The sequence below is a fragment of the Rhincodon typus genome, chromosome 28 (genome assembly GCF_021869965.1).
Source record: "Rhincodon typus isolate 14 chromosome 28, sRhiTyp1.1, whole genome shotgun sequence".
NCBI lineage: Eukaryota > Metazoa > Chordata > Chondrichthyes > Orectolobiformes > Rhincodontidae > Rhincodon > Rhincodon typus.
In genome coordinates, this window is record NC_063359.1 from 21,926,373 (window position 1) to 21,948,906 (window position 22,534).

The 22,534-nt window shown below is 38.8% G+C and overlaps 1 protein-coding gene across 1 annotated transcript in view; it reads left to right on the forward strand.

Annotated features, from left to right (window-relative positions):
• Nucleotides 1-19,167: 19,167 nt before the first annotated feature.
• Nucleotides 19,168-22,534, forward strand: part of LOC125486345 (DENN domain-containing protein 1A-like) — a 72,147-nt gene continuing 68,780 nt past the window's right edge. Inside the window, exon 1 of the mRNA XM_048613372.1 lies at nucleotides 19,168-19,273. Coding sequence (XP_048469329.1) covers nucleotides 19,168-19,273 — 106 coding nt within the window. The remainder of the gene's footprint in view (nucleotides 19,274-22,534) is intronic.

The following is a 22,534-nucleotide window of genomic DNA, read 5'->3' on the forward strand; positions in this document are numbered from 1 at the left end:
GGTAAAAGGTTTTCAGGGCCACCAGAGTTCAAAAAGCGATCCTATTACAGTCCTGCTGTGGGAGATAAAAGGTAACGAAGACTGTGGTCGTGGCAAACCTACTCTCCAGTTAGCTATCTTCCTGGAGCTGGGCTATCTTGTGCACCTCAATTATGCTTTTATACATAGGATGTGAGTGAGACACTTTGAAGATAAATCTTAACACTGAACTAATTATGTCTTCTTTCAGTTAGAGATTGCTTCAAACAAATTAGTGTATCAGATTTCAGTATCTACTTTCAATAATGCAATGGTCCAATTTACAACATTTTCATTTTTTTTAAACAAACTTTCAAAAATGCATAGTTAAGACTAGCCAGCTGATTAGTTAATTGTTGGTTGAATTTTTGTTTTTGCAATCCACCCTCGGGTGACTGTCTGTGTGGAGTTTGCACATTCTCCCCGTGTCTGCGTGGGTTTCCTCTGGGTGCTCCGGTTTCCTCCCACAATCCAAAGATGTGCAGGCTAGGTGGATTGGCCATACTAACTTGCCCAGAGGATTGGTCTGGGTGGGATACTCTGAGGGTTGGTGTGGACTTGTTGGGCCGATGAGTCTGTTTCCATACTGTAGGGATTCTATGAACAATCTGGAAACACATAGGAAAACTATTTAGACGTTAAATTCTAAAAGCTAAGTGAAAATCCTGTGAAGTTTCTGATTGAACAAAAACAAGTCCAATATTCACAAATTGATTATTGCATAATGTTGTATAAACTTAAATTAAGGCATTAGGTTTATATATGATGTTTGATGACTTTTTTTACTAGAGGTTTCGAAAATTTGTTTTGACCAGAAAAAAATTCAAGTTGTAAACACTCAGCTATTTTCAGGTCTAGGAGTAAAGGAGGTGAGTTGAAAGATATTACAGAATGAAATATTAACTAGTGCTCTAGTTTTCCTCTCATCACCTAGTTTGTCTTTATATGTACTTTTGCATGTTTTGTTGAACTGGAACAATATCAAAAGCTAAAGAGAGCATCCACGGCTGAATAACTTTTACAGTATGCTCTGAATAGTGAAGTAAAGTTACAGTAGGTTAACTTCATTCAGATTAAATGAAGAATGGAATTTATTCTGTATAAATCTACATCAGAGGATCTTGTATATTCATTTTGATACATGAATCTGTTGATTTATGAATGCCTTAATCAGTTTGGGTATTGGGCAATTCTGTGAATAAACAGTCAAAATGGGCTAACTTAAATTCTAATGTTCCATTTATTTTCTTTTAAAAGAATTTTTCTTTACTTCTAATTTGATGACTCTGTACCTGATTGCATATAGTCAGACAAAAGAAGTATTAGAATTGCCTTTTTGGGCTTTTGTAATAAAGCCAGTACCTATTATCATTGCTGTTTTAATGTCAAAAGAATTGATAAACACGCTGTCACAGAAACATTTAAGCTGTACAATCCACTTGTCTACTTGGTTAGTAGGTTGAATATTCTATCATTTGTAGCTATACTCAAAAGTATATTAGGTACTACACAAATGCATGTCATCAGTAACCAATTGAAATATTGGGCAGTTACGTAAGTTCCATATTTACAAAATAGGATGATATTTAGATTGACAAGGGAAATATTTTCCAAACTGGTAAATAAGATGGATTAACATTCAGTAAATATATCATTTAATTAATATTTTACATCAATGGCTTACGTGAGGGAAAGGTTTGGTACCTAAAGGAAGTTGCAGATGGATATTAATAAGTGGAGTGAATAAACAAAAATCTCACCAATGAAGTATAATGTTGGAAAATATGAAGTTAATCACTTTGGCTAGAAAACAGTACTATTTAAAAGGAGAATGTCTGCAGAATCCTGAGGTGCGAGGGATTTGGCTGTTCTGGTACATGAATCACAAAAAGTTAATATGCAGATACCACACGTAATTAGGAAGGCTGATATATGCATGTCTTAATTACGAGTGGTATTAAACTTAAAAGTAAAGATATTATGCTTTAGCTATACAGGACATTGGTGAAACCAGACCTCGAACACCATCTTGTTAATTTTGGCATCTTGATTTAAAGAAGAATTTAAATGCATTGGAAGCAGTTCAGAAGAGATTTACTAGATTGATACCTGGAGTGGGAAGTTGTTTTATGAGGATAGTTTGGACAGGCTGGGCTTGTTTCACTAGCGTTTAGAAGAATGAGGGGGTGACTTGATTGAAGTCAAGGCCATCCACAAGATAGGTGTTGAAAGGATGTTCTAATGGCTGAATCCAGAACTTGGGGGTACTGTTTAACATTGGGGATCATCCTTTTAGAACTGAGATAAGGAAAACATTTTCTGAGTGTTGTGCAACTCTGGAATACTCTGCATCAAAAGAAGTCAAGGTGCGATTTTTGATTATTTAGAAGACAAATGTGAATAGATTCTTGTTAGGCAGGGGAATTCAGGTTTACTGGGGGTAGATGGGAGTGTGAAATTCCAAACACAGCATATCAGCCGTTATCTTATTGAATGTTGAAACAGGTTTGAAGGGCTGAATAGTCTGCTTTTTTTTTTAATGTTTGTATATGTTGAGTGAGTACACTGAAACAGCAGAAAGGGCTACTTACACCGTAGAAAGTATGAGAGAGAATTGCAAAATAGTGGATTTGTGATGCATCTTTTTAAGATAGTCCTATTTGCCATCTCTGTGAATGCTAATAATTCCAGATGCCTACTTTGTTTGTACCTAGGACAGTCTCTTGCATGAACAATATATAATATTTAATTATATCACATTAATAGGCATAATGATACTTCTGGGCATACTAAAATACACAACAGAAAATGCTCTATTCGATTTAACAAAGGGAAAATTTCTTCAAGTTCGTATAGTTAGTTGCAGATCTTCGACAGCCAGTTTGTCACAGCTGTTTATGATACTATAACCTAAAATCACCTGTTTAGGATCAGTGCTGCTGAGGACTCTTGGAACAGGAAAGTGGAAAATGCACAGAAGGGGTTAGTAGCCCACACGCTGTGCAAGGATCAAAGAGATTAAAGGTCAAAGGACATGTCTCGCTTAACCATATCTTTCTGTTGAATAGCTGCTTCAGATTGTAAATCTGACGAGGATTTCATTAAGTCGTTCTGTCTGCTGCTGGGGCATGAAATCATAAAATTTTATATCATCAGCTTTTCCTGCTTCTGGCAGCCAGATTGACATATTGGTGTCCATAAAAAAGACAGGTTTATGTCTTCTTGGAAACGAAGTATATTCTCACCACAATCCCTGAAATCATTTTAGAGTCAAAGCTCTGTTAAAAAGTTAAAGTACTGAAAGATACCAAAGCTAAACGTTGATTTAGAATATTTTGTATAATTCATTTGAGATTATTCCAGCTGTGGGAGCAAAAAGATCAGCTTTCTTTTGTGGTATTTGACGTTGAAGTCTTATCTTATTCCAAGAGTTTAGAGAACACTTCTGTATATTTTTAATTGTCTGAAATTGCATTCCGCCACCCTGAGAAAATGATAGCAAGTGACAGAGTGTGGTTAAGTTATATCTTGAGGGAGGGTTTAAAAAGACATATCATCAAGACAAATAGTACTAACTACTTTCTATTTAATAGACTGGTGAATAAGGCCCCCTGTAGTTTGTTTGAAAAGTTGATGCATTTTAACTGTGTTGATGTCATTTAGAAAATTCAAAGCACTGTTTGCACTAAGAAAACAGCCCATACTGATTAAGTCTGTAATTCTTGGTAAGCTACATTTATAGATGTAATAAACAAAGTTCTCAGCAGTTGCTAAGATGGATTTCTGAACCTCTTGATGGCATGGACTGTGTCATTCATAATACTAATAATGCAGAGTTCAGTTTCCATCAGTATGGGGATTTAAATGAACACATATCTGTTGAAATTTGGACCAACTGACAGAAACCATGGTTTATTTAATTATATTCCAATTGCTATTTGTAATGAACTGCCCATAGTTTGATTCTGATAATAATACGTGGAAATGACATGTATGTAAAAGGATGAATTTACAAATTGTTTTCAGATCTTGTGTACTGTTAATATTAAATCATTACAGATTTAAAGCTTGAAGCTAGTACAATAGATAAACTTTCAAAAAGGCATACTACAGACTACGGTCTGATTTAATTGAAATGTTTGCATCCTAAAATGAGGCTCTTCTTAACTAGCTTCCATTGCATGTTGTAACTTTTTTTCTGAGATCTTTTAACATAATAAGAGTAAATTGGTTTTGCACCCAAGCATATGAAGCCTAGTTTTTGTTGATGATTTTAGATTTCAAATTACATTTTTAAAAACTGGTGTGTTGATATGTTTCCTTAAAATGTCAACAAAGCCATTTCATTTTTTCTACAACAGAAAGTGAGGAACATGGCCTTAGAAGATGTTGTGTTACTAAATGTGGACAACAATACACTGGAAACACCATTTGATGATCTTCAAAGCCTTCCTAATGATGTGGTTAGTATGACCTAGCTCTCATTTCTGTGTACTTTTATTACTGAACTCAAAATTTAATATAGCAATTTGTTTTGAAGCTTCCTCTCTCCATTACTCTGTTTCATGTCTGCTTGACAACACTAGCTAGTCTCTAAAGTGTTTTGTTTTCCTAAAGTAAGGGGCAGGATTGCATGAAAGTAGTCTGGTACTTTACTAACAGTCCTCACATTTCACTGCACCTCATTTTCCTTTTACGGCCTGCATTTAAAATGCTCTCTTTCTGGAGGGGCATAATAGAACAATTTGATTTCTTTCTTTTAAAATCCATTTATGTTCTTGTTTTGACAAAAATTATTCATTACCTTATTTGCTGCTGTAGTCTTTGCGTTTACTGCTTTGTGCCTGTGCCCTGCTTTTTTCCCCCTCCAATTCTATTTATTTTATAAAAAAATGGAACGATATTGCTTGCTAAATGGTTTGCGCTTGGCAAGAAAGAGATGTGTCCAATTTGCCTTGCACTGTCTCAATGCCACCTGCTACTGGAGTACTCTTAATTAATAGATCAAAGAGGCAAGGCAGAGGTGGTAAATTGTGTCAGTTCAAGAGAAGACAGCAGTGTACTTTGATCTAAACAAAGTTGTTCCAGAAAGAAAAAGAATCTCAATTTCTTTTCAATCCTCTGTGATCGATGTTCTGATGTCTTTTTACGTTTTACGTAATGCTATGATTTTTAAGTTTTATAAAGGGAAGAATAGATTTAGGGTGTTATTTAAAGGTCTAACTGAAGAAAATGTCCCTTTTGATGTAGGATGCTGACTTTAAAAGTACAGCAGATAAATGAGAATGGCATACACTGCTACACAGTCCAGTTCTTTTGTGTTTTCTTAAAAGGTGACATTGCTCACATCATTGCTCGATGTGGCATTGAGATGTTAGATGTGTAACTAGTTATTGTGTTGCATCCAGCATCTTTATTTTGCAACCAAGCTTACCATCTGTTTGAAGTATTGTCCTGCTTTGAGTACGCGCCCTCAATGCTGTCAGCATTTTGAGTTTACTGCAGTAAAAGCAATTTGACATTTACAGACATGAAAGTACATATTTCGCACAAAAATTCTCCCCATAGGCTTTATTGTGCACTCATTGTGCCCTACAATTTGGCACTGCAATTGGGAAAAAAAAATTAATTACACTGTAACAACTGTTCTATTTCAGTGGACATAACTTAATCCTTTCAGCGACCGAAGTTCCAGTAGCACAAGGTAGCTCAGGGGATTAAACGAAAGGGTTTTGCAAATAAGAAACAAGAAAAATGATTACACAACCTGACATTTACAGCTAAATCTATAAACACCTTTAATTATTATTTTTTATAATTTTTTTTTAATTTTAAAATTGCAGAGGTCTGGTTAAATTCGATATTAGGATGTACCTCCATGCAGAATAAATTAATCACCATTTTAAAACTTCATTGTAGAGAGATAATTTTAAAATGTGAAAACAAAATGGATTTTGAGTGAACTTACTGCTCAGGGAACCCAGTAGCACAGTTGTTAGAGTACTGCATTACAAATTGGAAGGGCCGGGATTAGTTTCCCAACCAAGGTGACACTCGCAGTTGGTTTCCTCAAAGAATGAAGAGTTTATTTCTGTGAGGTTGGCAGGTAAAATAGGGCTCAAGCCTAAGGACAATGGATGTCTCTTTGTTCAATTTTCAAAGGTCAAATTTTGCCATGCTAAATTTAAATTCTTTCCTAACAGCACTATGGCTGTCCTTACATTCCCAAGGACTGCAGTAATTTATGAAGACAGCTTATCATTATCTTATCCAGGGCAATTAGGGATGGCCAATAAACACTAGCTGAACCAGCAATGTCCAAATAAACATCAATTTTGTTTTCTAACTTTTGCTTTTTAGTATGTGCAGTAAACAGTTTTTCATCTATTTCCTACTGCTTTCTTATTCTTAAAAAGCACTGCTATTTAATGACCTGAGGTATATTACAGTGTTAATGTCACTGCATAAGTATATATTTTTTTCTCCCTTTGAAGCACAAAAGGGGATGATCTACAGAGCACAACAGAAAAAGTAGTCGTTTCTTTGGACACAACCTGTGTATTACTGAATAAATGCACATTTTGTCAAAGCTCTTCATCTTGCATTCATTAGGACAGTTTGTATGAAATACCAAAGTATAGGGGGATCAAAATTCTACTGTATAAGAGGAGAATGCTGATTGGTAGTTGCATTACCATGGCGGGTTCATGATGATTGATGGTTAACTACCAAGTTTCGTTTTTTAATTTAGTTATATTGGCTCTGATTGCCAGAGTTAGACCAGGCCAGGAAGTTCTGTTATTTTTACCTTGTAGTTTATTTTCTGCTCTGCTTTCAATGTACCTAATTTTCATGTGGCTGAACAATGGAAATATATGTCAATATGTCATTGTTAGGTTTTTTCACATTTTTTATAATGTTGTATTTGGCACTCAATGTTTGAGTGGCAACAACTACAAAATATTCACTTTGGTGTCCAGTATTAAATCCAGTCAATTGAAACCTCCCTATTTGCAAGTAACAATGTGATTTGTTTACTGTTGGTTGTGACAGATTTTCTCGCAACAGTAATACAGAAACACTACTTCAGGAAGTAGTTTGCTAATATAAATGTATAATTGAGATGTACATTTAAATGAGACATGTATGGATACTTTATTAGCTACAGTCTCCAAATAAAAGGTCACCTTTTTATTATAGTACTAAAAGGTTATTGATAAAATGACTGACTCATTTGTCATCGAAATGAGTTATTTCTCCGTTGAAGCGCCTTAAGTAAGTTTTCAACTACAAGCACTTTCTTCTCTCCCTTTTAATCATTGGCTTTTACAAAGTTTAAATCAACTAAAATTAGGCCTGGAATTTTCTTCTTTATCTGCCCTTTCTTTCCATATCCTTAAAGGTTTAACCTCCACATAATCATATGTTGTACTATTGTTGGGAAAGAGGAAAGTTTAAATTTCATCGCACCATTCAGACATAGCTTACAATTTGCAAACTTCATCAGTTAGGACTATGTTATCGTATCAACTATAACAATATTTGTAATAACTATAGTAAGACGTTTTCTGTAGGCAGTGACCAATGGATTCTGTGCCTTCCATTCTACAGGCAAAAGGTTTTGGCAGTAATTCTATAAAAGGTTGGAAAAACAGCTACTCCTGCAGCTAATAATTTGGATTAAATCTAAATTGGCTTTTAACTTCATAAATCAAGCGCGTAAAACCTATCCGGTTGCTCAACAGCCTTGTCTTTCTTACAATCATAAAAAGACAAGTCATGAAACTGCAATGTTTCCTCTGATTTCAAATTACCACTTAGTAACAGTAAAGCACTGCAAAGAAAAGTTATACAATGATTGTCTACAAATGCCACTGGACAAACCAACCTGAAGTTAGCTGGGTCATTCTAAAATCCATTCTTATCATCATTTACAATTCTTAAACCATCCCTTCTGCTTTCAACTGGTAGATATTCCCTGGAATTGTCCTTTGTAAGTCTTGGGCTTATTGTACAGGTTTGAAAATCTGTCACATATTATTTTGTGGATTAATTGTTAAACTATGCAAGTTAGTTCTGTTAATTTTTTATGTAATGGTAACATTTCTATTTCAACAATAAAAAGTGATGCAATTCTAGAATGAGGGTCATAGGTACAAAATTAATTTAAGGCATTGTGGACAATAAAAAGAGAAATGTCATCATGCAGAATATTTTGAGGTTGTAGCATTTATATCCAGAGTTAATTGTTGAAATGTAAGCTGTCAACATGGATGTTGCAAAATAGGGTGAAGAGATATGTGAACAATGTGGTGCATGTGATTAGGACTGTTTACTCACCTGAAGAGTAAATGTCGATGTAGACAGGTTTACCTGTAACTACGATGTATTTCTGTACGTATCTGCATTTTGTCTACCATGTACAGAAATATGATCTCTAATTATACACAGGTAATGTACCCTATCAAATAATGATTTGCACAGTAAAAGCGTCTGGTTGTTATGGAACTAATTTGTTTTAACACTGGATCATACTGTTGGATGATGACAGATACTCTACTCCAAAATAGTTACTTTGTATTATTTTCATGAATAAATATAGTTTATTATTTAAGAATTTTAACTGAAAAACGTATAACTTGCAGCTTTGGATATGGTGTGTTCAGACATCTGCTTATTTTGTTTCTTAGTGCATTTTAGAATGGTAGGGTGGGAAAAAAAAACAGGAAACTACGGGCACATCAGTTTAATGTCTGATGTGGGAAGGTTACTAGAATGCAGCATTCGTGACAGAGTGCCAAGCAGTCTGATTTAAACAGAGTCAACATCGATTTGTGAAAGCCAGGTCATGTCTGAGTAACCCAGTTGAATGTCTTGAGGCAAGCACCAATTTGGTAGATTAGGAAGTATCTATGGGTACTGTTCATATAGATTTCCACAAAAACATTTGTTAATATTTTGCATAAAAGATCATTAACAAAAAGAAAAGGTTGGTGGTAGGAAAGAGAGACAGCAGTAATCAATGGAATGTACTCTGATCACGTGATTTGATGTCATCCTCTGGGAACAGTACTGAGACCTTATCCTCAAACTATATAGTTTACAGACGTGAATGAAGGAATCGAGTTTTATATGCTGAAGGTTGTATGTGGTGTTTTTTCTTTCTTGTACAAAAGGGTTGAACTCCAGAGATAATGCAAGAGTGGCTTCCCTTGACCTCAAGGCATCATTCAATCAAATATGACATCAAGGAGCGCTAGCAAAATTAGTCAATGGGAATTGAGCAGGGGTGGGGAGGTGTGAAATCTACACTGGTTGGAGTAATTTCTAGCCCAAAGCAAGGTGGTTGTGATTGTTGGAAGTCAGTTATCTCAGCTCCAGACATTATTGCAGGTGTTCCTCAGGATCGTGACCTAGGCCTTACCAACTTCAATTGCTTCATCAATGACCTTCCCTCCATCATAACATCAGAAATGGGGATATTTTTTGATGATTGTACAACGTTTAGCACCACTTGCGACTCTTCATATTGAAGCAGTCCAGGTCTGTTTACAGCAAGACCTGAGGAATATCCAGTCTTGAGATGGTAACAGTTGTGCCATACAAATGTCAGGCAATGAGTTGGCAAGCTTGTGTGCAGCTAAGTCTTTTACAACTAGCATAAGACACTCCAAACCAGTACAGTACACTCCATACTGCAAAGATGTTATGCAAAGTATATTCTCTTCTGTGAAGAATTACCTCTGCTTTCCTAGGATTATGAGATTTTGTCCCAAGAAAATTGGATGACGTTGGTGAAGATTTGCACAGTTTTTCCAAACTATTGAAGCTTCATACAAAGACGAATGGATGACCTTTTATGAAAAACCACACCAGCTTTTCCAAACATTTGATCAGCTTCATGATACTTTTCCCCTGGTCATGCTTGAGGCAGCATAGTTCTTTAGAAGCTCCTAGCCAGGAGACGCACCAAGTTGGTGAACCAGAAAGTACAATCAGGCCCGGGTTTTGCATTTCAAGCAGAAACTTGACTGTCTAGTCATTCATGCAGTCCATCAAGTTTCTTTTGATATTCTTCAAGACAGGGCAAACAGAATTTTTCAACTACAGAATTTTTCTATGGTGATACATGTCCATGTGACAAACAGTGCTAATGGAAATATCACCATGTGCAGCCACTGTAGATTTGATCTGAACACAACAAATTCCATGCATGCAAAATCTTCCAATGCCAGGAGTGCAGTCTGCAAAGGTAATTGTTAATTATACACAGTCCTTATGGAAGTCTTTTCAAAAAATGAATCCAACTTTGCAGACTTGCTGAAGATTCACTCATCCCTTCATCTTAAACTTGAGAATACAGCCGAAGAAGTTCAAGGTATCATTTTGGTGCCAATGAATAGGAATGGTAATACCATTCAGCACTTATTTGATAATGCAACTTCTTGTTCAGTGGTATTACCTTGTCAAAGTATCTTTTCTAACAAATATATTGTGCAAGAGTGCCAGAGGCTGAAACCAATCAAAGGGTAGTCGAGCAAAAGAAACATTCTTAACAAGCACCTGTTGGTCTTCATACTGAAGCAGCCACTTAGAGGCAACAAGTCTTTTCAATACCATAAGGTGTGGGTGACATTACAAATCCTGCACTTCTTACTTAAGCTGTTGAAAGCGCGGTTCAGGTCAGTCCAGTGTCATGTGAGGTGTCTGAGTTGTATATTTTAATACCATTTAATTTAGAGTTTGGATTTGGAACTAGCAATATATGGTTCTGAGGAAGGGTCACTTGACCTGAAACATTAACTTTGATTTGTCTCCACAGATGTTGCCGGACCTGCTGAGCTTTTCCAGCAATTTCTGTTTTTGTTGCGATATGGGTTTTTGGTCTGCGTGTATGAGGCCAGTTGATTATTATCTTGTCAGTATTTCTGGGGGCCGTGATTTTATAGAAACCAACATAGAGTCATACAGATATACAGCTTGGAAACAGACCCCTTTTGGTCCAATTTGGCCACACTGACCAGATATTCTTAATTAATCTAATCCCATTCGCCAACATTTGGCCCATATCCCTGTAAACTCTTCCTATTCATATACCCATCCATATTAAAAATCCAGCCTTTTAAATGTTGTGATTGTACCAGCCTCCACCACTTCTTCTGGCAGCTCATTCCATACACGCACCACCCTCTGCATGAAAAAATTGTCCCTTAGGTCCCTTTTTAAATATTTCCCCTTTCACCCTATTCTTATGCCCTCTAGTTTTGGACTCCCCCACCCCAGTGAAAAGACCTTGTCTATTTACCATATTTATGCCCCTCATAAGTTTATAAATCTCTATAAGGTCACTCCTCAGCCTCCAATGCTCTAGTGAAAATATCCCCAGCCTATTCAGCATCTCCCTATATCTCAAACCCTCCATCCCTGACAACATCCTTGTAAATTTTTTCTGAATCCTTTCAAGTTTCACGACTTCCTTCCTACAGCAGGGAGACCAGAATTGCATGCAGTATACCAAAAGTGGCCTAACCAATGTCCTGTACAGCTGACATGACCTTCCAACTCTCATACTCAATAAACTGGCCAATAAAGTCAAGCATACCAAACACCTTTTTCACTATCCTACCTACCTGTGACTCCACTTTCAAGAAACTATGAACCTGCACTTCAACGTCTCTTTGTTTAGGAACACTCTCCAGGACCTTACCATTAAGTGTATAAGCCCTTGTTTGTTTTACTAAAATGCAGTACCTCACATTTATCTAAATTAAAATACATCTGCCACTCCTCAGCCCATTGGCCCATCTGATCAAATTCTGTTGTACTCTGAGCTAACCTTGTTTGCTGTCCACTATCCCTCCAATTTTGATGTCGTCTGCAAACTTACTAACGACACCTCCTATGTTCACATCCAAATCATTTGTATAAATGACAGCAAGCAGTAGATCCAGCACTGAACCTTGTGGCACACCGCAGGTCACAGGCCTCCAGTCTGAAAAGCAATCCTGTACCACCACCCTATGAGACAGAGGATTCCCTGGTCTGGTAATAGAAATTTGTTTGCATTGGAAGTTCTTTATGTTTGGACAAAGTAAACATTGTCTTAGACTGCTTTTAGTTAGAAAATTCAGTGTTTTTTTTTGCTTAGGGAAAACACCAAAAGCTTGGAAGACTTTTGGTTTTAGTTTGCCACCATCCTTGTTTAAGTTTGATGTATGAAACAGTCTTTCCTAGAGAAAAGAGTTAATTCAGAAAAGTTAGGAAATAGGTTACTTTGGTGTGAGGCATTGTTTGAAAGTTCCAGACCAGAACTATTTAGTTAGAACTCTGAAGGGGTCATTTGAAGCTGAGAAAGTCTAAGTTCAGTTGTGTGAATACTCGAGGCAAAGACTATCTACCTCTGCAGACTGGGAATCGAAAGGAACAATTATGTCACGTAAAGATGTGGTAGAGAAGAGAATTCTCACTGGTTGAATGCTGTAAAGGGATGCTATTGGTATAGATTGAATATTGCATTTTTACTGTGTGTTTTGAAATCTTTAAATTGTTTTATATATAAATAGCTTGGTTAATTCTATTTATCTTTCTTTCACATAATTTTTTGTTCTATTGCTGAAACCAAATCTGATGGGGATGGGGGGTGGGGGAAGCGGTGTTTTGTGCGAGGGAGGAAATTGTAAGGGCTCTGATCTAAATTTCTAATTTTTCTCCGGCCACAGTGGAGGTGCCGGAGGACTGGAGGACGTTAATGTGGTTCCACCTTTCTAGAAAGGTGGTAGAGATAAACAAAAAAAATTACAGACTAGTGAATCTCACATCAGTGGTAGGGAACTATTGGATAAAATTCTGAAAGAGAGAATTACTCACCCATTTGGAGAGACAAGGTTTGATTGGGGTGTGGGGGAGCTGGTATTCAGCATGTCTTTGTCAGAGAAAAGTCATGCCTAACAAATTTGATAGAAGTTTTCCAGGAGAATCACCAGGTGGCCTGAAAATGGAGCATTTTAGCAACCTAGAGAGGCTGAATAAACTCAGGTTTTTAGAGTAGAGAAAGCTCTGAGGGGGGAAACCTGTTTGAGATATGTAAGATTATGAGGGGCAGGATAGGTTGGAGAGGAAGCAGCTGTTCCTCTTACTTTAAAATGTCAATAGCTAAGGGGACATTAATATTAAGCTGAAGGTCGGGGAGTTTTAAAGGGATTTAAGGAAATACGTTTTCACCCAGAGGATGGTTGGAATCTGGAATACACGTGCCTAGGGGAGTAGTAGAGGCAGGAAACCTCGCAATCTTTAAAAGGTACATGAATGAACACTTGACATGTCTTAACATTCAAGGGCTATGGGCCATGCGCTGGTATTAGTGTAGCTAAGCCATTCGACCAATTGAGTTTGACCTTCAATGTGCCGTATGACTCTAAGAGAATACGAAAAGGAATGCCAGAGGAAGGAGTTGGGTTATAAGAGGAAACTAGCTAGGAAAATGAAACTGCATAGCAAGAATTGCTACAAGTAATGAAAAAGGAAATGAATTTGTAAATTGAGTGTTGGCCCTTTACAAAGTGAGAGTAGACAATAGTAGTAGGTTATAAGGGAATGGTGGGCATAAGTATTTTGTTTCTATCTTTGTTATAGATGATACAAAAAATATTCCAATAATATCAGTAAATCAGGAGGTGGAAGGGAGAAGGAAGCTTAGTGAAGTTACAAGCACGTGGGAATTTGAATTGAATTGAATTAGATTTATTGTCAACTACTCAAACGAGTACGATGAAAAGTTTATAAGTCACCACTTACAGTGCCATCTTAGGTACAAAGATACCTAGGTACGGCTTCTTCACTTACAAGATCTTAGAAAATACAGAAATAAAAAGTACAACATTGTGGAAATGCAAGTTCAGAACACAGTCCTCCAGCCCAGACCACACTGACACCTAGCCTGCAGTCCACATTGGGCCTTGGCTCCAGACAGTTCCAGGCTTCACTTATAGGCTCATGAGGCTGGGAGATAGCAATGGAACCATTTTGAGACTGGGAGACCACAGTGAGGCCATGCCAGGCTAAAAGACTGCCACATACCCTCAGGAGGCCCCTTATGCCACGCTGTAAGTTTCCTAGAGTTCTCTGGATTCAGGAAAGTTTCCATTAGACTGGGAAGTAGCAAATATAAGCCCTCTATTCAAGAAGGGAGTGAGGCAGAAAACATGTCTGACAGGGAATATCCTAGAGTTGATAACAGATTATAGCTGTGCATTTAAAGAAACTCAATTTCCTTCGATGAAATCATGGTTCTTTCTGAGTAGGTATATTTAACAAATTTATTGGAGTCCTTTAAAAGCAGTTGCATGTGCTATGTATGAGGGGAGCTTGTAGACATACTGTACTGGGATTTCCAGAAGGCATTTGATAAGGTGCCAGATCAAAGTTAATTGCGGAAAATAAAAGCTTATGCACAGAAGTTGCATAACTGGATATGTTTCTTATTGTCAGAATGTGTTAAGTAGAGTCTTGCAGGAGTCTATGTTGGGGTCCCAGCTCTTTGCAATTTACATCAGAGACTTGGATGAGCACAATGAAGGCATGATGGCTAAATTTGCAAGGAACACAAAGATAAGAAAGTGAAGAAGACCATGAAGTTGCAGATGGATATGGATCCATTGAGTGAGTGGGTAAAACTTTGGCAGATGGAGTATCATGTAGGAAATTGTGCAATTGGTCACTTTGGCAGGAAGAATGAAAAAGCAGGGTATTACTTAAACGGAAAATTACTGCAGTATTCTGAGGTGCAGAGGGATTTAGGTGTTCTTCATTATTCACATAAAGTCACTTGCAGATTTGGCTCATGATCAGTAGGGTTAACGAGGACAGAGCATTGGTGAGATGACATCTCAAACACACTGTACAGTTTTGGTCTCCTTATTTAAGGAACGATGTTAATGAATTGGAAGCAGCTCAGAAGAGGTTTGCTAGATTATAAACCTAATTGAATGGGTTGTCTTATGAAGATAGTTGGGGCTGGCTGAACTTGTTTCCCTGGAGTTTAGCAGAATGAGGGGTGACATCATTGAATTATATAGATCCTGAACAGTGGGATATGGAAATGATGTTTCCTCTTATGGCTTAGTCCAGAATTACAAGGCACAGTTTATTCAAGATAGAGATTAGTTAAAGAGCAAATGAACCTGTACTAAAACAGTAGTCACCTGAAGTAGGTTACATTCTGATCCCATGCCATTGCCTTGGTTTGAACACCAATGTGTTCTTTGCTTCAGTACTCCAAGTTGTTTTCAACATTTAAAAGAATAGTCTGTTAAATTGGTATAACCTTCATTGTGTATGGATGTGCAGTGTTTGAAGATGATCTGTAACTGCAGGAATCCGGTGGCTTATGAAATGGTAGACGAATGAGCTTTTCCTGAAAGGGAATTCAGCATCTTGTTTTTCTGGTCACTACATCATACTTAAGTGAAATGAGGGAGTTTGATTTCTACAAGAACTTGATGATTGTAAATATTCATCTGGATACTACATCGGACCAAGGAAGAAGGGCACAGGAATAAAGTAAAAACGAGAACATGGAAATTGTATTTCTTAGGTCAGTGGACTCAATGTCACTGGTATCAAGCAGTCAACCAGGGAAGAGCAGTCCAGACATAGATTTTGATACCACGGAACAAAGCGCTAAACTTGTGAATGTGAGAACAGTAGACTTCAGGGATAATAGACTGGTAATAGTAGGAGATTTAATATTTAGATTTTTGTTTTACAGTCATGATGTAACATGGAATCCAAAATTGCAATAATTACTTTTCCAAAGAGCATAGCTCGTTTTTAAGCAGACAATTAGCGAAGAATAATCATTGCTTTGGTGAAATGATACCAGTAAGTGATTTTACAACCGCAGAGCAGAGCAAAGTAAAAGGGTTTTAAGCAAATACTATGCTAATCATCGGTGAGACTGTGACTGGAATCTTCTGAGTCCTGGAAATGGGGAGGAAGTGGAAGGGAAGTTTAAGTTTACAATCAAAAATATTGGGAGCAAAGCCCTGCTTATTCCTGCTGCCACTGGCAGAAACTGAGCTATTCATTGACTCACTGGAGACAGATTAAGGTAAATAACTGGCCAATTAATGGCCATCTTGCACCTCTTCTGGATTAAAGATGTCAGAATTGCTCCTCTTGCTGCATTGCTAGACTGCCTGGTTCTTCAGGCAGTCGCCCAGTGACTTCCCAAGGGGTCTTCCTTTAATTGTGCCTGATTGCACATGGAGGGGCTCCTTCATGTCAGTAGCTGACCCCACACTCCAACTGTGCTGCTGATGTTCTCACCAGGGTGCAGGCCCTGGCACTTTTTAAAAAATTCTCAACACCCTTTTGTTCTGACACAGAGACAGACAGTCGAACCAAATCAGCCTTTCTACCTTGGTATTCGTAACACAGTAAAATTAAACTGCCGATAACCCCTAAATTGTCACATCAGTTGTTTCTAATCAGATGTTTGAATAACCAGTCCTAGACTTTGTGAATAATTAATTTCTAGACACTTTTTTTTATCTTAAACAAAAGAGTTAACTATTTATTTGATTCACAGTAACTTTCGCAGAGAGAAAATTAAACAACAGGAAGCTGATCAAGCAACTCCTTGTTGCTTTTCTGAAACCTTGATTAAGGTCACCACCTTGGATCAGCCAGGCAAAGGCAGCAATACTTCTAACTCGGGTTTCCTCTCTTTGGAAGCTTACGAGCAGATGAGGCAGGGATCTTTCAAATCTTCATGCTGTCTTAGCAGCGGCCCAGAATAATCTCTTGGAAAACATAGTTCAAAAAAACAATTTTACTTTTGATTCCGCCTTGATAGACTGTTTGAGTCTTCCCGAGATCTCAATATCGTTCAACCACAATCATCTGCTTGAACATACGTCACTTCCAGACTTGCCGGAACCAATTCCCAAGTACTGACATCACAAACAATGAAAGCTTGTATGGTCTGTTCTCTTTTAGCACAAGCAGACCCAAAGTTCACAAGTCACTTCCAGCTCACAATTAAAAGTTAATAAAAGAATAAAAAAAAAAGAAAAATCAATGAGCATTCTAATGCTTTCTTTGTGTCTAATATTGCCCCTCGTCATCCCTGCAGCCTCAGCTCTGTCGGTGGCACTGTTGAGCTCTTGATTATTTAATTGGGCCAGAAGTTTGGGGAGGCAGGCTCCTGTCCCTAATGAGATCACAGTCTAGATGATGGCCTCTTCATTTGCTGCTGCTGATAAAAATCCTTAAAGTGATCTTGCCAGTCGCACACATGGGCTTAGCACCCCCATTTAGTCCCAACAGCATGACCTTGCAGTAAAATTCTGACCAGTGTCTTTTTGATATCCTGGTATATGCAGATTTATATAGGTTGGATTTTATTTTTAATGTCCGAATGTGGAAGAAGTTAATATCCTTTTTTTAAAATTCACTTGTGGGACGTATGCATCACTGGCTTTCTGGCATTTATTGCCTGTCCCTAGTTGCTCCTGAGAAGGTGATGGTGAGCTGCCACCTCGAACCTCTGCAGTCCATATGCTGTAGATAGACCCATTAAGGAGGGAATTCCAGGACTTTAACCCAGGAACAGCAATATACTTCCAAGTAAGGTTGGTGACTGGCTTCAAGGGGAACTTGTAGATGGTGGTGTTTGCATCTATCTGCTGCCCTTGTCCTTCTAGATGAAAGTGGCCCTTGGGTTTGGAAGGTGCTGTCTTAGGATCTTTGGTGAATTCTGCAGTGCATCTTGTAAGTAGTACTCACTGCTGCTAGAGTGTTGGTGGTGGAGGGATTTGATGCTTGTGATTGTCATATCAAATAAGCAGGCTGCTTTGTCTTGGATGGTGTCAAACTTCTTGAGTGTTGTTGAAGCTGCACTCGTCCAGGCAAGTGGGGAGTATTCCATCACACTCCTGACTTGTGCTTTGTCGATGCTTTCAGTTCTAAGTATAAACTTGTAACATTAATAGTTATATTCCTGCACATTCTGACGTGGTTTACAGGCTAGTTACAATACATAGCTAAATAACCATTGTATTTACAACGGCAATTCCTTTTGTTTCCAAAAGTTGATACATTCACACTAACGAGTGTGTTACTGTCAGGGAGACCATCTTTGAGATGACATGTTGAATTTAGGATCTTTCTTTTCCAAGGTAGATGCAAAAGACCAGGTGTGATTTTCCCATGCTAGTGACCAATCCAAAATATAGATGTGGCATTATCAATTAGAAAGAACTTGCATTTACAATCCATCTTTCACTATGTCAGGATGTGCTATATTGTTTCACAGCTAATAAAATACTTTTTGTGAAGTGTAGCCTCTTTTTGGTAAAGATAGTCACAATTCTGTACGTAACAAGGTCCCGCAAACAACAATGAGATGAGAGAAGTGCCCTAATAATCAATAATTTAATGTGATATTTTGGATCCACCTGAGAGAGCATACAGGTCCGCAATATAACATGGCTTCTTTCAGATTGTACTTCTGGATGTGCAACATTTCCTGTACCATGGACAGAAGTATCAAGTCAGATTATGAGCTCAAATATCTACAGTGTACCTTTTCAACTATGAAGCAAGAATTCTTCCACAGTTTCACGACTGATATCAGTTAGACTTGAGAGTAGATTTATGAAAACTTTTTCTCTAATCATTCATAATTTCTTGTGTGTCTTGTGTGTTTGCTCACCTGACAGAACTTTTGATGATGTATTGTGCACTAAAGATGATGCAAACAGCTTAGGCTTGTCTATTTTTTTTCAAGTAATAAAATGAGGTCTGTTGATCAATTTTCCAGTCAAATTTTTGAAAATTGCTCCCATATTCTGAGAAGATGATATAAGTCAGGTCTGACCAACCTGAGACTGACATCAGCGTGACCCCGAGGAGGCCTGACCAGCCTAGGCCTGATCCCCGATTTCCACCCCCGACCCCCAGCCAGACCCTGTGGAGCTCGGCTGACCAGGCCCAACTCACTTACCTATCAGCAAAGGAGTCTCGCTCCACCAGGACCCAGGACTGCCCAGGATCAGAAACGCTACCGCCACGACCTGAGGAGACCAGACTCAAACCTGAACTCCGACCTCGTGCTGTCCTGCCCCGGGGAATGCCCAGCCCAACCGGATGCGATTCACTTGCCTGCAGGAGCAGCAGACTCGCAGCACTGACTCCCCAGACCATCAGGATGGAGGAAACCTACAAGGAAACAGGGAAAACGTGCTGGTCAAAGGTGAGACTGAAACAGCATGGTTTCAAGACTCCCCTCCCCAGCATTCTCCTAGCAAATCTCCAAAAGTATCAAAAACAAAATGGATGGATTTAGATCTAGATTTACCTACCAGAGGGAACTGACTGTTGTGTGCCCTGCTTCGTGGAGATTTGGCTCACCCCGCCATTCCCGACTGAGCCCTACAAGTTGACGGGTTCTTCATACACCGTATGGACTGCATGGCGTCCTCGGGCAAGGCGAAGGGCGGTGGGGTATGCTTCCTGATCAACACTTCCTGGTGCTCAGACGTAGCGACCCTGGCAGGCCACTGCTCCCCGGACCTAGAATACCTTATACAGTAAAATGCTATCCCTACTACCTACCACGAGAGTTCACCTCCACCATCCTGAAAGCAGTCTACATTCCACCCCACATGATGTGAAGAATGCCCTAGATGAGATTTACACCACCACAAACTTCCCCGAGGCCCTATCCATTGTGGCCGGCTCTGGGTCTGCTTGGACTCAGTGGACTGGACCGTGTTCATGTTCAGTGGAAAACCTAGATGAGTGTGCCGCAACTGTCACGGACTTCATTAGTAAATATGTAGAAGACTGTGTACCAAAGAAATCAATCTGCGTGTTCCCCAACTGTAAACCTTGGATGAACCAGGAAATCCACTCCCTACTGAAGACCAGACATGCAGTATTCAAGTCGGGTGACCCAGACTAATACAGAAAATCCAGATATGACCCCCACAAAGCCATTGGGGAGGCTAAGAGGCAGTACTGGACCGCATTTAGAGGCCCAAACCTACCAAACAGACTCCCGCCATCTATGGCAAGGCCTAAACGACATTACAGGATATAAAATGGAAGTGTAAGATAGCGGACAATGACACATTCCTCCCTGACACACTCAATGCTTTTGATGCTCGGTTTGAGCAGAATACCACCGTCGTGGCAATGCCTGCCCCGACAGCCCCAGACACACCTTTTCCCTCTGTCACCGCTTCAGAAGTCGGATCAGTCTTCCTGGGAGTCAATCCAAGAAAAGTGATGGGCCCAGACGGTGTCCCCAGCCGAGCACTTAGATCCTATTGGACCAACTGGCGGAGGTATTCACTAACATCTTCAACCTCTCCCTCCTACAGGCCAAAGTCCCCACCTGTTTCACGAAGACCACCATCAACCCCCGTACCCAAGAAAACACATGCAGTGTGCCTTAATGACTATCGCCCAGTGGGTCTGACCTCAATAAATCATGAAGTGCTTTGAGAGGCTGGTCATGGCTCACATCAACTCCAGCCTCCCAAACTTCCTCGATCCCCTACAATTTGCCTACCAACGTAACAGATCCACAGAGGATGCTGTATCCCTAGCCCTGCATTCATCCCTGGACAACAAAGACACCTACGTCAGACTCCTGCTTGTTGACTACAGCTCCACTCCACCTCCAACACCATTATCCCCTTCAGACTGACCTCAAAACTGCGTGACGTTGGTCTCGGCTCCACCCTCTACAACGGTGTATTATCGGTGGACTGTTAATCCAGAGACCCAGATAATGTTCCGAGGACCCGAGTTCAAATCCCACCATGGCAAATGGTGGAATTTGAATTCAATAATTATCTGGAATTAAGAATCTAATGATGACCATGAATCCATTTTCGATTGTCGGAAAAACCCACCTGATTCACTAATGTCCTTTAGGGAAGGAAACTGCCATCCTAACCTGGTCTGGCCTACATGTGACTCCAGACCCACAGCAATGTGGTTGACTCTAAACTGCCCTCTGGGCAATTAATGATGGGCAACAAATGCTGCCTGGCCAGCGACGCCCTTATCCTGTGAATGAATAAAGAAAAAAAAAACTGGATCCTCAGCTTTCTGACCCACAGACCGCAATCAGTGAGGATGGATAACTGCACCTCCTCCACAATAACAGTCAACACTGGAGCCCCCCAAGGATGTGTCCTTAGCCCCTCCTGTACTCCTTGTACACCTACGACTGTGTTGCCAAATTCTGAATGAACACCATCTACAATTTCGCTGACAGCACCATCGTACTGGGATGGATATCTTATAACGACAAGTCAAAATACAGAAGGGAGATCGAGAGCTTGGTGACATGGTGCAATAACAACAATCTGTCTCTCAACATCGGCAAAACTAAACATCTCACCATCAGCTTCAGAAAGAAAGGATGAGAACACATCCTCATCTACATTAATGGAACTGAGGTTGAGAGGGTGAAAAGCATCAAGTTCCTCAGAGTGATGGTAACCGATGTCCTATCCCGGAATTCCCATGTAAATGCGACAGTCAAGAAGGCACAACAACACCTCTTCCTCAGATGGCTGAAGAAATTTGGCATGTCCATAAGGCCCCTCACCAACTTCTACAGATGCACCATTGAAAGCATACTGTCCAGGTGCACAATAGCCTGGTATGACAACTGCTCTGCCCAGGACTCTAGCCTCAAATAATGTAACCTGTCTGCCTCTAATACTTTTTGATCTGTACATCCTTTGCTTGCTGTATCTGCCTGTACCACTTGTAAACAAAGCTTTTCACTGTATTTTGGTACACGGGACAATAAAATCAATCCTAAGTCAAGAGGAATAGAAATAGCTTTAAAAAGTTTGGAAATTTGTTAAATTGGGAGAAAGTTTAGTTAAATAGTAAAATGTGATCAAATAAGAATTGCCAAAAGGGAAGACTGGACAAGTATCTAAGATTTATTGCATTGTAAATAGTTTAGTGTTTTTTTTGGGTTAATATTGCAATATCAAATGTACTCTTAACACAGGAGAATCTCTATTACTGGAGTAATATTTATTTAGACACCATAGAATGCAAACAAGTTTTAGAAAAATAGATGCCAAGCTCATCTCTTTTGTATACCTCAGAATCAACCTTTTCCAAATATTAATTGTGATCAATTTAATATGTTAGTTTTGATGTAAACAAAATACTTCGAAAGTTTTAAACAATATACGTTAATCAACTGTAGTGAAATTATAACTTTGCAAATCAATTATATTATTTGGATCATATCTTCTATTATATTCATTTAAGCACCTACAATGCACTTCAGGAAAGATTGATGTCTTGATGCTACCAGAATAGAAAACAAGTTTGGAAACAAACATCTAATATTTCAGACAAATGCTACACCATCTAGTTATAGCTCTAGACAGTGACATTAAATCTACTTGATTTTTAAATGATTACTTTTTTTTGGGTTCTGACAATTTCAAAGCAGCATGGAACTGATTAT